Below are 15677 nucleotides of genomic sequence, written 5' to 3' on the forward strand. Positions count from 1 at the left end.
AATACTTATATCACAGTTATAAACTTTTTCCCAACTATGTAATATTTTTCATTTTCAGAAAATTTTGAAACTTTCCAAATATGATCTTAAAATTCTTAGAAACACTAGAGCAATAAACTTTACTAAAAATAAGAGTTGTAAAAGATAATTCAAATTGATTTTAGGGACGAATACTTGCAAACAGCCTATGACAAAAACACGTATACTAGAAAATCATGTCAGCTTACCAAAAAAAATGCAATTTTTCCACCATGACTTCAAAGCATGTACCAATTAACAGTAAACATGCTGCAGTCTCATAATTGAGGAGAAAAATGTATTCTACTACAGATATATTCTGCATACTTACTGTACACAAAAAATGCTAATGAACACACAATATATTGTAATGCTACAAAATCCAAAATGAGTTTATCTAATAATATGTTGTTATTTAGAATTATAATATATATACCATAGAGAAAAAAATTCAATAGTACAGTTTTTATGAAACAAAATATCTTTCTAACTATGTCCTACAAAATGACATACCCATAATAGACATTTTGCAACATTAATAAGTAAAAAAAAAGTATAGAAATAATTAAAGACTTCAAAGAAATTACAAGATACAACATTGGCATGTGAACCCAACTAAGTTTCTTAACATTAAAAATGAACAATCAAAGTAATTCAACTGACAAGAAAATTAAAAAAGAATACTTAATCCTAACATTATACAAGAAGGGAAGAATTTTTATACTGCAAACTAAAGACTTCTGAAAAATATTAGAGAAGAATCAAATAAATGTCAATACCCCAGGCTTCATGGATGTAAAGTTGATATTGTCAAGATGTCAATACTAGTCAAAGTTAACAAAAGATTCAAAACGATCCTTAGTGAAATCCAAACTCTGCTTTTCTTAAGAAGATGAATCAATCCTACAATTCCTGTGGAATCACAGAAGACAATGAATAGCAAAAACAAACTGGAAAGCAAAGTCAGACATCTCATGTCTCTTTATTTCAAAACTGATTCCAAAACTACACTAATCAAAGCAGTACGGTACTGATATAAAGGCAGACACCTGGGGAACACAATAGATTCAGAAAAATATTTTTGTCTGTAAGGTCACACGATGTTCCACAATAGTGTCCAGACCAAGTAATGGGGGAAGGGCAATCTACGAATCAAAAGGTGTTGTGAAAACTGGATATTCACATATAGAATTTAGCTGGAACATTATTATACACTATAAACAAAAATTAACTCAAAATGCTTCAAAGACCTAAAACTCAGTCCCTAGTGTATAAGGCTCCTATAAGTAAATGAACAGAAAATGATTCTTGACAGCGGATTCACCAATGATTTATCAGATACAACAGCAAAAGCTCATGCCACCAAAATAAAAAGAGATAAATTGCACACATCCTAATTATAAAAAAAAAATGTACACTATAATACAAAGAGTTTGCCAGTCATATATTCTATAATAGTTTAACATCAAGAATACATAAAGAACTCTAAAAAGTACTGATCACCAATTCCACCATAGGGGTGAGGGAGCTTTCTCAACCAACCATCCCACATATTGCAAATAAAATACAAAGAGTAACATAAAATAGAAACTTTATAAATTTCATTTATAATACATAAAATATTAAAAAAGGAAAGTAGCAATGCCTTGAAAAAAAAGAAAAACAAATGATGGTTCATCACTGAAATTATCACTCCACTATGTAAGCTCTGTCATTATGTTACTACAAAATTAAGTGTGGAGGCAGAATGATCAATAACACAAAGGTGACAAGCATGCAGCATCAGCAACAGTTTAGTCAACAGCCTCACAAATATGAGGGTGTGAACCTGGACAATACCCTTGTCAGGAGAAGTTCCTACACCTCTTAGTGAGGCTCAGAGGGCATGGTGATAGTACACGTGAACAACACTATCACAGTGCCCTTCACGCAGGCTTTTCTGACATCACTCAAAGCCAGAAAAAGATGTACAGGTCAAGGTCTTCAGATGCTTTCTCATATCACAGAACACGCGGACCACTATACTAAGTAGCTTCAAGATGTAATTCTGTATGCAGCAGGAAAATATTACAACCAAGAAAGGAAAGTATTCTCCTTAAAAATTTTTCTCTTACCCAGTAAATCCACACCACAGAGAGTCCATGAGGAGCTGCTCCTTAAACACAGGTGGATTACCACAGCAAAGAAACTGGACATGACTTCAGACCCTAGAACCACATACTTCAAAATCAAATTTAAAAGGAAAAATTATACAAACTAAGGAGAAAGGGGGCTTCCCTGGTGGCTCAGAGGTTAAAGCATCTGCCTGCAATGCGGGAGACCTGGGTTCGATCCCTGGGTCAGGAAGATCCCCTGGAGAAGGAAATGGCAACCCCCTCCAGTATTCTTGCCTGGAGAATCCCATGGACGGAGGAGCCTGATGGGCTACAGTCCACGGGTTGCAAAGAGTCAGACACGACTGAGCGACAAGAAGAAGAAGAAGGAGAAAGGAAAGTCGGGAAGAGTCTACACTCCCAGACTAGACAGAGGAGTACAAGAGCGGAAAACTACAAGATGTGGGGGTCTCATGTCATAAGACCTTGAGATGGGACTATTTGGTCCACCCAGAGATGCCAAGCTAAAACCCTGAAAGATTCACACATTTTCCCTTTGTTGGACTGCTGTCCTTACAGTTTTCCTAAGTAACAGTCACAGAAGATCCAATCCACCAGGCTATTCCACACACCCTAACGTGTACGGCAGCAAAAGGAGAACAGCAGAAATGGCTGAGGGATCTCAAGAAGCAGACAGGGACTGAGGCAGTTCCATACAGGTTCTGATGTGCCAGATAAAATTAAACAGCAGCCAGTATTTTCCCATTTTCCGATTCTATCTTCCAAATATGACAACTGTGATGAAAGTAGTTGTCTTCTTTTCTTTCTTCTTCTTCATCTTTTGAGCTTTTCCCTCAGATATCATGAGTCTTTAGAGGTCTGTCATGCAAGTTGAAAAAATGTTGTTTAATACTTACAATTAACACATTACCTTCCTGTGTCCCAACCACACACACAGGGAAGACCTCACTGTGGAAAAGGCAGTCCTCTACTGCCCACTGTCATAGGAGGGACTCAGGAGAGTAAACACCCACACTGAGAAAAACAAGGAGTTTTCAGACACTTTCTTCAACCATACTTCCCCCCAGATGAGGTCACACACACACAGCAGTGCTGGGGACCTCAGCTGACCCAATAATTCCCTTGAGGTCATAGACCAGGCCCTAGTTCATCCTCATGCAGAGTGGAGCACCTCAGCCTTCAGGAGTGAAGTACTCAAAAATCCTGATGCTCAAGGCTAGATGCACTGGGGCCCCTTAAATATCACTGGGAATCAGCCCCACCCAGACTTTCTGAAGGGAAATCTCTAATCAGGGTACAAAGGTATTTACAAAATGCCTCACTGATGTAATTTACAGCCTGGATGAGCACCACTCAAGAAATCAAGCCCTGCATACTCCCCACTTTTCCAGTTTTATTGAGGTTGAATTGTCTAATGAAAAGGGTATGTGTACATATAACATGCACAATATGATGATATGACATATGCACACTGTGAAGTATTTATCACAATCCAGTAATCAAAATGGGCTTCTGTGGTGGCTAAGTAGCAAACAATTTGCCTGCCAGTGCAGGAGTTTCGGGTTCAATCCCCACCTCAAAAAGATCTCTTAGAGAAGGAAATGGCAATCATACCAGTATTTGTGCCTGGGAAACCCATGGACAGAGGAGCCTGGTGGGTCACAGTCCACTGGGTTGCAAAAGAGTTGCACATGACTTAGCAACTCAAAACACACATCAACTCCCAATTCCCATGTTTCTTTTGTGTGTGGTAAGAACACAAGATTTCCTCTCTCGGCAAATTTCAAGCTACAGTAACAAAGTAGGATTAACTATAGTCAGCAAGCTGCACAGAGCTCCCTAGAACATACTCATTTTACATCTGAAAGTCTCTACCTTTGGACCAAGATCTCCCATATATCTTCACCATGGTCCATTTCCAGATAACCACCATCCTACTGCCTGGTACTACTAAGTGTCTCTTCTTCATATTCCACATGTAAGCTAGCACATACGTGTTTTTCTCTGTCTTAATTCACTTAGAATAATGTTCTCTACATTCATCCAAGTTGTTTTAAGTGACAAAAATCTACATTTTTATGGCTGAATAATATGTCCTTATGTGTGTGTGTGTGTGTGTGTGTGTGTGTACATAACTTACCTGGAAACTTGGGGTCTTTAATCAATAGAAATAATTAACAGACCAGAGGACAAATTCAGACAAGGCTTTATTGGGGCTCCTGCTGCAGTAAGAGCAAGAAAAAGTAGGTGCCCTGGCTGTTTTCCAACAGGTGGGAGTGGGAGGTAGGCCAGTCCCCTAAATGGGGTGAGGGTAGGGGGGGATTGGTGGGTTAGGCAGGACAGAAGCTGAGGTGATCTGCCCCTCCCCTCTCCTCCCTTTGGGGCTGTTGTGGGCAGAGATCACAGGTACAGCCCTGCTTTTGCTTCTGGAACCTCAGAAATAGCAGCTGGTCTGTGGCCTTTTAATTTCTTATCCTTCAGAATTGCCCTGACTGCGCATGTGCGTGATTACAGTTTCTTTGGTCCGTTACAGTGTCTTTGTGTTCTGTTGCCCAAGGAGACATTTGTCCAGGAGCAAGCCCTGCACTAAAGGGCCTCAGGTCCCAGTCTGTCTCATGCGCTGTGTGCTCAGACACTTCAGTCGTGTGCTACTTTTCGTGACGCTATGGACCTTAGCCCACCAGGGTCCTCTGTCCATGGGATTCTCCAGGCAAGAATACTGGAGTGGATTGGCATGCCCCCCTTCAGGGCATCTTCCCAACCCAGGGATCAAACCTTCGTCTCATGTCTCCTGTAGTGGCAGGTGGTCCTTTACCAATAGTAATACCTGGGAAGGCTGTCACACACACGTTTTTATAATTGACTTATTTGTCAACAGACATTTAGGTTATTTCTACAACAAATGATTGTTGTGAATAAAGAAATATTGGTTATACAAATGCAGGTATCTCCTTCAAATCACTGATTTTTCACAGGACATTCCTGGTGGTCACAGGAATTCCAGGTTAAGAATCTGCCTTGCAACAAAGAGAACTCGTGTTCAATCCTTTGTAAAAGCAGGGCACACCCCTGCTTTTGCTTCTGCTGCTGCTGCTGCTGCTAAGTCGCTTCAGTCGTGTCCGACTCTGTGCGGCGACCCCATAGTCGGCAGCCCAACAGGCTCCTCCATCCCTGGGATTCTCCAGGCAAGAACACTGGAGTGGGTTGCCATTTCCTTCTCCAATGCATGAAAGTGAAAAGTGAAAGTGAAGTTGCTCAGTCGTGTCCGATTCTGTGCGACCCCACGGACTGCAGCCTACCAGGCTCCTCAGTCTGTGCGACCCCATGGACTGCAGCCTACCAGGCTCCTCAGTCCATGGGATTTTCCAGGCAAGAGTACTGGAGTGGGGTGCCATTGCCTTCTCCTTGCTTTTGCTTCTGGAGCCTCAGATATACCAGCCTCAGAAATAGCATGGGGACATAAGATCCCACATGAGGTGGAGCAACTAAGCCCAGGCACTACAAAGACAGAGGCTGCGTACTCCAGAGCCCCCATGCCATGATGAAAAGTCCTGTATGATGCGATGAAGATCCCATGATCCACAACTAAGACCCACTGGAGTCAAATAAATAAACAAATATTCTTTAAAAATATACTGATTCTGCTTCCTTTGGATATATAATCAGAAGTGAGACTGTGAGGCCCTATGCATGTTCTATTTGTAGTATTTGAGGAACCTGTGTACTGTTTTCCATGTACTATTTACATTCTCATCAACCATTCACACGAGTTCCTGTGTAGCTGTATTGTGCAGGTATGTGGCACATGCACATGATTTGGAAAGACATGGAGAGAATCCCACTGCACTGGCAGCAAGAAATAGCAGCTGCATCATCTCCAGAATAAGCCTTTGTACTACAGGTTGCTATGGAGCTGATGGTCCTCAGAGTCTATGAATAATCATTCCCTGTGCCTGTGAGCTAAGTTGCTTCAGTCATGTCTGACTTTGTGACCCTATGGACTGTAGTCCACCAGACTCCTCTGCCCACGGAGTAGGTTACCATGCCCTCCTCCCGACTCAGGGATCGAACCTGCATCTCTTATGTCTCCTGCATTGGCAGGTGATTCTTTATCACTAGCACCACGTGGGGAGCCCAATCTTTCCTTACATCCTGAGATTTAATGGCCCCTCCCTAACGAAATCCCTCAAAGTTTAGCATCATTTTCCTTCTAGGTTGAAAGACCCTTATGAAATTTCATCTGGTTCAACACACAATCCACACATGCAGTAAAATTCTACCCATCGTGCTATGCAATCCCCAGAAAGATTCCAAGGTTTAACAACTCATGCATTTAAGATGGAATAATATATATGAAGGGCCCAAGAGTAAACCGGTTTCAAGACAGCTTCTTATCAGTCACAGTGACCTCAGCCAGCCCCAAAACTGTCATCTCCAAACTCTAATAATAAAAAGCATATGTGTACACTGATGTACATGCCCCAGTGAGATTTCAACATCTAACAAAGATAAACACCAAGATCTCTTTTTTTCCCTTCCAAATGCATTGGAAACCTTCTTAAGTTCAGTCTCTCAGTCGTGACAGCAGTTTTCTATATATTTTGTATCTAGCAAGTTTACTCTGTTCATTGATGAGTTCTAGTAGTCATCTGTTGGCATCGTCTTGATTTTCTGTGTGTAGCATCATAGTGACAGTTTTACTTCTTTCTTATTTTTTTTTAACTTGAATTCCTTTTATTTGTTTTACGTTTCTGATTGTTGTGGCTAGGACTTCCAAAAATATGTTCAATAAAATTGGCAATAGTGAACATTCTTGTCTTATTCATGTTGTTAAGGGGAATGCTTTCAGTTTTTCCCTGTTGAGTATGATGTTAACTGTATGTTGGACATATACAGTCTTAATTATGTTGAGGTAGGGTCCATCTGTGCTGACTTTCTGAAGGGTTTTTTTTTTTTTATCATAAATGGCACTTGAATTTTGTCAGAACCTTTTCTGCATCCAATGATCATCATATGGTTTTTAGTCTTCAACTGTTAATGTGGTGTATCATAGTGATTAACTTGTGGATATTGAAAAATCTTGCATCCCTGCAATAAATCCCACTTGAACATGGTATGATCCTTTTATGTATTAGTAACTGTTTGAATCTGCTCTTTTGAACTCAGGGAAGGTCTAGGAGAATAAAGCCTTTTTCTACAAAAAGGAGTTGGATGCCTCAGAAAGGCTTTTGTAAGTGGGAGGGTCTTCCAGAGTCAGTTTCAATCCCTCCTTTTCTCTGATACTCCTTGATCTTGAGATGAACATGTGTGGAAGAAGAAATGAAATAAATGTCCAATAGAGAGGTTAATCATACTTGACAGAGGAACCCAGGTTTAGATAGCCTTTTCCTGGATTTTCCTTCTGATTTCTGCTAATAAGATTCTTACACAATATCCTGGAATATTATGTATGTTTTTCTTGAATATAAGCATGCCATTGTAACATACAAAATTCACAGTTGGATACATTACATTGTAAATAGTATAACAGGTATTATCCTGCTTTCTCCATATATCACAGTCACTTTTAAAATCTCTCTTGTTTCTGTCCCATACCCATAGTATAATGCCCATAAACTTGCTGAACCAGTTCTTTTCTTTTAAGGTCAGTATATTAGTTTGTGCTCTCAGTTATTTTCACAAAGACATGCAGTCACAAGCTGATATCTGACATAAACCTATGTACCCTATGCTCCACACAGGCCCTTTCTTAGTCCTGACCATTCCTCCCATAGTACTTTGATATGGATAGAAACATTATTCTTACCTACCACATCCCTCCACCTTCTACATACTCTCACTGTAAAGATAATGTCTGGTCATTTATTGAACAAGTTTCTCAGGACATGACCTAAATCACTCTGTGCATCCCTGATGACTCACAACCCATTTTGAGATGGGAAATAGTTAAACAGACTACTTCTGTCTTGTATCTTCCTTGATATTTTCTAAGTTCCTTGTATTTTTTTTTTAATATTTTCTAACGTATTCATTCAGTGGGTGGTCATGTTTACAAATAAGTTTTCTCAGTCTGTAGGTTCAGATTCACATTCTGGTTCTCTTACCACTTTGTGGGCCAATTGGGTGTGTCTCCTGCTCTGATTAGAGAAAAACATGTTAATTTATCTCAAGCCTTTTAAAGCAAATTAGTGCTGTCAGTTGGCTTACAGTAGTGCATGTTTTATTTATTTTTTATTTTTTAGAGCACAATTTTTAAAATGTAACACTGTTTATTTAACTTCAAAAACATTTCAACATTCTAAACATACAAAAAACATAACAGAACATTGCAGATCGTGTTTAGTACAGAAGGTTCTTGAATTTTCACTGATGCAGTGGCTCTTGGCCTTGCTGACAATGAACAGTTCTACAGTTTGTTTAAAAAAAAAAAAAAAAACAGTTTAAAACTACCGCACTTCAACTAAAAAGGATCCAAAACACTTCTCATGCCTGCTGACCCCACCCACCACCCCCGCCACAGCTAAGAATGGCAGCAGGATGCTATGTCGCTGTATACAAAAACAATACAACCTGAAGCGAAATGGATGCCCACTGCAGTGTCCACAGGTCCAGCCCCACAGTGCACGCTCTGAGCTACAGCCCCTCCAGAAGGCATGGCCCCCACAGCCTCCACACCAAGCAAGGAGCATCAAGAGTGTGTCTCGGTTGCTTTGTTCTTTTTACGAACTATAGATATGTACAGTTGAAAACTTGGGATTTCTAGCCAATGACCATAGAATTAACACACCACCTTACAAATTAAAAAAAAAAAAAAAATCCAGAAACATCTTTAAATGCCTGTCACACCAACAGCAAAGTGCACAGAGTGAGGAGAACACGAGAGCCTTTTCATTTTAAAAATGTTTGAAATATGTACAACTTTGATACAGTTTCCAGGTGCTCCAGACACCCATGGCCACTTAATGTAAACCACTGACAATTGCTAGAGCACTTTGAGAGACTAAGATATGATCATGATCCAATTAAACCTAATAAGGGCAACAGACACATCTTGGGTAAGAGGTGTGTCAATCAAGGCGCTCCCTACTCTAAGGTATTCACAAGGAGACAGATCAACAGTTTTTTTTTTATTCATCCTCTTCCTCCTCCTCCTCATCCTCTTCATCTTCCTCTTCCACCTTTTTCCGGGCAACTTTAGCAGCACCCTTGGCGCCATCAAACTTCCCTTTAGACTTACAGTCTGCGACATCCTTCTCATACTTCTCCTTCAGCTTCGCTGCCTTGTTGATATCTGGCTGCTTCTCACTGTCACTTAAGTTATTCCACATCTCACCCAGCTTCTTTGCCACATCTCCACTAGAGATACCAGGGTTAGCAGATTTGATCTTGGAGCGGAATTCAGAGCAGAATAGGAAAAATCCAGACGGTGGTCTCTTGGGTGCATTAGGGTCCTTCTTCTTCTTGCCTCCCTTAGCTGGTCCGTAATCCTTCATTTCCCAATCATAGCGCACTTTATCCGCCTTTGCCATTTCATTGAACTTCGACTTATCTTTCCCGGACATAGTCTTCCACCTCTCAGAGCATTTCTTGGAAAATTCAGCAAAATTGACAGGGACCTCTGGGTTTTTCTTCTTATGTTCCTTTCTGCACATCTGCACAAAGAAGGCATAAGCAGACATCTTGCCCTTTGGTTTCTTGGGATCACCTTTAGCCGTCTTGACTGTATTGTTCGCTAGTCTGGGCAGTAGTGCATGTTTTATAGTAAATACTCAAAATTTACTTTTGTTTAAAAAAGGTAATATCTATATTCTGTCATGTTCTTTATGATATGACTTTATCTACATTATATCTTTTGAAGGATAATTGCTTTACAGAATTTTGTTTTCTGTCAAACCTCAACTATGTTATATCTTGTATGCTTTTCACTTGCAACATTTTTCAGCAATATTGTATCTCCCTAGTCAATAAATACACAAATAACTCGCTTTTTATTTATTATATTTTGGTGCCATTAAACCAGGTAATTAGAACAGTGCATGGCTAGCGATTAGCCTTCCTTGGTGGCTCAGTGGTAAAGAATTCACCTCCTAATGCAGAAGATGCAGGTTTGATTCCCTGGGTCAGGAAGATCCAATGGAGAAGGAAATGGCAACCCACTGCACTATTCTTGCCTGGGAAATCTCATGGACAGGAGTCCGGTGGGCTACAGTCCACGGGGTCGCAAAGAGTCAAACACGACTGAGTGACTGAAGAACAACATAGGTAGGGATTGCTTTGTTTATTGGCTGTTAGAAAACTGGTGACTATTTTACGTCTTAATTTATGTGTCATTTACAGATGATGGTCTTTTAGCATGTATTCTGCAATACAGCTGAAACATACTACTTGTTAACATTGTAAAATGCCTTTTCTTTTTGGGTACATAGTTCTATAGCAGATTTAGAAAACTATGTAGTTTCCAAAAAATTGTTTTAGTCATATTCTTCATTATCTCATTTGTTTTCAATTGTAAACGACCAATAGTGAATAGTTAATTATTAATTGGGTAATCTTGGTTTTGGATTATTTACTGTTACAATGTATAATATACTGTTTAAAATTTATTTATGTACAGTAAGTATGCAGAATACAATGATAGTGTAATATTTTTCTTTTCAATTTGAGACAACTGTTGATTGATACATTCCTAGGGGTCCTGGTAGAAAAATACTCTGTTTTTTGGAGTTGGCCTAAGATTGTCCAATGTGAGTGTTTGGCATATGGTTTTTAAAACTAGTCTACCTTAACGGTGAATTTATGTTATCATGATTTCTTAAGTTAAGAATTCTATTCCTTTCAATGCAGTTCAGTTCATTTAGGTCATTCAGTCATCTCCGACTCTTTGCGACCCCATGAATTACAGCACGCCAGACCTCCCTGTCCATCATCAACTCCCGGAGTTCACTCAGACTCACGTCCATCGAGTCAGTGATGCCATCCAGCCATCTCATCCTCTGTCGTCCCCTTCTCCTCCTGCCCCCAATCCCTCTCAGCATCAGAGTCTTTTCCAATGAGTCAACTCTTCGCATGAGGTGGCCAAAGTACTGCAGTTTCAGCTTTAGCATCATTCCTTCCAAAGAAATCCCAGGGCTGATCTCCTTCAGAACGGACTGGTTGGATCTCCTTGCAGTCCAAGGCACTCTCAAGAGTCTTCTCCAATACCACACTTCAAAAGCATTAATTCTTCAGTGCTCAGCTTTCTTCACAGTCCAAATCTCACATCCATACATAACCACTGGAAAAACCATAGCCTTGACTAGATGGACCTTTGTTGGCAAAGTAATGTCTCTGCTTTTCAATATGCTATCTAGGTTGGTCATAACTTTCCTTCCAAGGAGTAAGCGTCTTTGAATTTCATGGCTGCAGTCACCATCTGCAGTGATTTTGGAGCTCAAAAAAATAAAGTCTGACACTGTTTCCACTGTTTCCCCATGTATTTCCCATGAAGTGATGGGACCTGATGCCATGATCTTCGTTTTCTGAATGTTGAGCTTTAAGCCAACTTTTTCACTCTCCACTGTCACTTTCATCAAGAGGCTTTTGAGTTCCTCTTCACTTTCTGCCATAAGGGTGGTGTCATCTGCATATCTGAGTTATTGATATTTCTCCCGGCAATCTTGAGTCCAGCTTGTGTTTCTCCCAGTCCAGCATTTCTCATGATGTACTCTGCATATAAGTTAAGTAAGCAGGGTGACAATATACAGCCTTGACATACTCCTTTGCTATTTGGAACCAGTCTGTTGTTCCATGTCCAGTTCTAACTGTTGCCTCCTGACCTGCATACAGGTTTCTCAAGAGTCAGATCAGGTGGTCTGGTATTCCCATCTCTTTCAGAATTTTCCACAGTTTATTGTGATCCACACAGTCAAAGGCTTTGGCATAGTCAATAAAGCAGAAATAGAGGTTTTTCTGAAACTCTCTTGCTTTTTCCATGATCCAGCAGATGTTGGCAATTTGATCTCTGGTTCCTCTGCCTTTTCTAAAACCAGCTTGAACATCAGGAAGTTCACAGTTCACGTATTGCTGAAGCGTGGCTTGGAGAATTTTGAGCATTACTTTATAGCATGTGAGATGAGTGCAATTGTGTGGTAGTTTGAGCATTCTTTGGGATTGCCTTTCTTTGGGATTGGAATGAAAACTGACCTTTTGCAGTCCTATGGACACTGCTGAGTTTTCCAAATGTGCTGGCATATTGAGTGCAGCACTTTCACAGCATCATCTTTCAGGATTTGGAATAGCTCAACTGGAATTCCATCACCTCCACTAGCTTTGTTCATAGTGATGCTTTCTAAGGCCCACTTGACTTCACATTCCAGGATGTCTGGCTCTAGGTCAGTGATCACACCATCGTGATTATCTGGGTCATGAAGATCTTTTTTGTACAGTTCTGTGTATTCTTGCCATCTCTTCTTAATATCTTCTGCTTCTGTTAGGTCCATGCCATTTCTGTCCTTTATCAAGCCCATCTTTGCATGAAATGTTCCTTTGGTATCTCTGATTTTCTTGAAGAGATCCCTAGTCTTTCTCATTCTGTTGTTTTCCTCTATTTCTTTGCATTGATTGCTGAGGAAGGCTTTCTTATCTCTTCTTGCTATTCTTTGGAACTCTGCATTCAGATGTTTATATCTTTCCTTTTCTCCTTTGCTTTTCGCTTCTCTTCTTTTCACAGCTATTTGTAAGACCTCCCCAGACAGCCATTTTGCTTTTGTGCATTTCTTTTCCATGGGGATGGTCTTGATCCCTGTCTCCTGTACAATGTCACGAACCTCATTCCATAGTTCATCAGGCACTCTATCTATCAGATCTAGGCCCTTAAATCTATTTCTCACTTCCACTGTATAATCATAAGGGATTTGGTTTAGGTCATACCTGAATGGCCTAGTGGTTTTCCCTACTTTCTTCAATTTAAGTCTGAATTTGGCAATAAGAAGTTCATGGTCTGAGCCACAGTTCAGCTCCTGGTCTTGTTTTTGCTGACTATATACAGCTTCTCCATCTTTGGCTGCAAAGAATATAATCAATCTGACTTCGGTTTTGACCATCTGGTGATGTCCATGTATAGAGTCTTCTCTTGTGTTGTTGGAAGAGGGTGTTTGTTATGACTAGTGCATTTTCTTGGCAAAACTCTATTAGTCTTTGCCCTGCTTCATTCCGTATTCCAAGGCCAAATTTACCTGTTACTCCAGGTGTTTCTTGACTTCCTACTTTTGCATTGCAGTCCCCTATAATGAAAAGGACATCTTTTTGGGGTGTTAGTTCTAAAAGGTCTTGTAGGTCTTCATAGAACCATTCAACTTCAGCTTCTTCAGTGTTACTGGTTGGGGCATAGACTTGGATTACTGTGATATTGAATGGTTTGCCTTGGAAACAAACAGAGATCATTCTGTCATTTTTGAGATACTTCTAGGCAATTCAAACAATTTTTACAATCCCTTTCTATTAAGCATATTACAAGCATTCCTTACAATCCACAAGCACAGGGCATAGTTGAATGAGAACATCAAACACTGAAACTACAAATAAAAAAATTTAAAAAGGGGGAATACACAGGAACATTTCTATCTTCTTTATCCAGAGCAGACTTTACTAGATCTCAACACTATATACTCTCTAATCCTATAACTATTGTTAATACAGCTTTATTTCTTTTGAATTTTTTAAACTTACCACAAGGAGATATCTTGACACGAGCAGAAAAACATTTCAATGAATTGAAGGATGCCTCTCTTCCTCTAGCCATTTGGTATCAAGATGGGCTAACTAAGCAATGGAAATCTGGGAAATTAATCTTACAGGGAAAGGGGTATGCTTGTATCTTTCCAGATGGATCCAACAAACTCAATTGGCTTCCTCTTCAGAAGATCTGCCCCAGGGGAGCCTCCGATGTTCAAAATAAAGACGAAAAGACAAAACCCCCGGGATGAAAAAATTCCAACACAGGCCATGGCGGCTCTAAAAATCTTCAAGAAGCACCGCCCTCAACGTCATCGACCTCATGATCTTCCTACTTGGGGACAAATAAAAACCCTTACTATTCAAACTGAAAATCTGGCTTCTCAACAGGGAATGCCTTGGAATCCAGAAAATATATTTATTGCTATGCTTGCTTTGCTTGCTTTTGCCTCCCCTGCTCAAGCTGAATTAATTAATCGTACTTACTGGGCCTTTATACCCAACCCCACTTTATTGCAGGTTGTAGAATGGACAGATAAAGGACCGATTGTATCCACCAATGACTCAGTACATATGCCTCCTCTTCAGCGCTTGGAGGGGCCCTTTCATCCTGAGGAAGAAGGGAGACTAATTAATATTTCTCTAGGGTATGAAGTCCTTCCTCTATGCATGGGCCCAGCAGCATTATGCATTAACGTTAGCCGACAAACATGGGCTTTCTTTCTGCCTCCAAAGAAGAACTTTCGGAGATTGCTTGGACTGTTTACTGCCCTTTCTTTCTATGAGAACCATGTCAACACTACTGAAACGCTAGGAAAAGGACAAAAATCATTATGCAAAGGGTTTACATATAAGAACTTTAAATATACTCCTATTCATTGGGACAGATGTCAAGCTAAATCAGGGAAATTAATGTTTGGGGCCAATTACACCATTGTTGATTGGGGACCCATGGTATGTGGTTGTCTAACTTTTCAGATGATATTAACAGCACTGTATGTGATTATGCTACTCAAGTAGCATAGAAGGTTACTAATACTATGATGGAACATTACCATGACAAAGGACTTCTTGGCTGGCTTGATGGTGGAATGACACCCCCTCATTCTCGAATTGTCCTCAATAAACGGATTGGGCCTGAACAATGGGACATCTGGAAACTTGCCGTGAGCACCGAAGAACTTGGAACTTGGACTGGATATTTCATGGGGACCAGCCGTAGTCATAGTAACTATTCCTTTTGTAATAATCATTCATATTTCATACAAGCTTGTGTTCCTCTTCCTTTTGTTATAGCTATAGGGAATTTGCAGTTTAATAAGACTTTATGTTCTGTGACTTGTATAGATTGCAAATTGTATACTTGTCTTAATTCCTCTATTTCTTTGAAAAATGAATCCCTTTTGATTCTTTGATCTCGACATAATCTATGGTTGCCAGTAGATCTCTAACGACCCTGGGAAGAGGGTCCCATGGTAGGACTTGCCTCCTGGCTACTTACTAAATTGCTTTGACTATCTAAACGATTCATTGGATGGTTAATTCTTGGCATTTTGGGATTAATAGCCATTTGCACTACTGCCGCTGTCACAGGCATTGCTTTACAAACCTCAATTCAAACACGCACCTTTATTCAAAATTGGACCAAAGATGTTCATACTATGTGGACCACTCAGGCTCAGGTAAATGAGGAAGTTCAAGATGAAATACACGACATAAAAACAGCCATCCAATGGGTCGGAGATCAATTAATAGATTTACAAAAACAAGTTATACTAAAATGTGACTGTAATTCTACTCAATTTTGTATTACCCCTATTTGGTTCAACTATA

The 15677-nt window shown here is 40.0% G+C and overlaps 2 protein-coding genes across 2 annotated transcripts in view; both read right to left on the reverse strand.

Moving 5' to 3' along the window:
• The window catches only part of LOC102415868 (zinc finger protein 665-like), a 323254-nt gene that overhangs the window by 55285 nt on the left and 252292 nt on the right, over window positions 1-15677 (reverse strand). The gene's annotated exons all lie outside the window — the stretch shown is intronic.
• Window positions 9177-9888, reverse strand: LOC102398512 (high mobility group protein B3-like). Its single transcript, XM_044931612.2, has one exon. It carries the CDS (start codon window positions 9809-9811, stop codon window positions 9260-9262), a length of 552 nt encoding a protein of 183 aa, XP_044787547.2. The 5' UTR covers window positions 9812-9888; the 3' UTR covers window positions 9177-9259.

This window comes from Bubalus bubalis, chromosome 18 (assembly GCF_019923935.1).
Source record: "Bubalus bubalis isolate 160015118507 breed Murrah chromosome 18, NDDB_SH_1, whole genome shotgun sequence".
Classification (NCBI taxonomy): domain Eukaryota; kingdom Metazoa; phylum Chordata; class Mammalia; order Artiodactyla; family Bovidae; genus Bubalus; species Bubalus bubalis.

Excerpts from the sequence above, each read along its gene's own strand:
- LOC102398512 (XM_044931612.2), bottom strand. The coding sequence starts at position 9,811 with ATGTCTGCTTATGCCTTCTTTGTGCAGATGTGCAGAAAGGAACATAAG.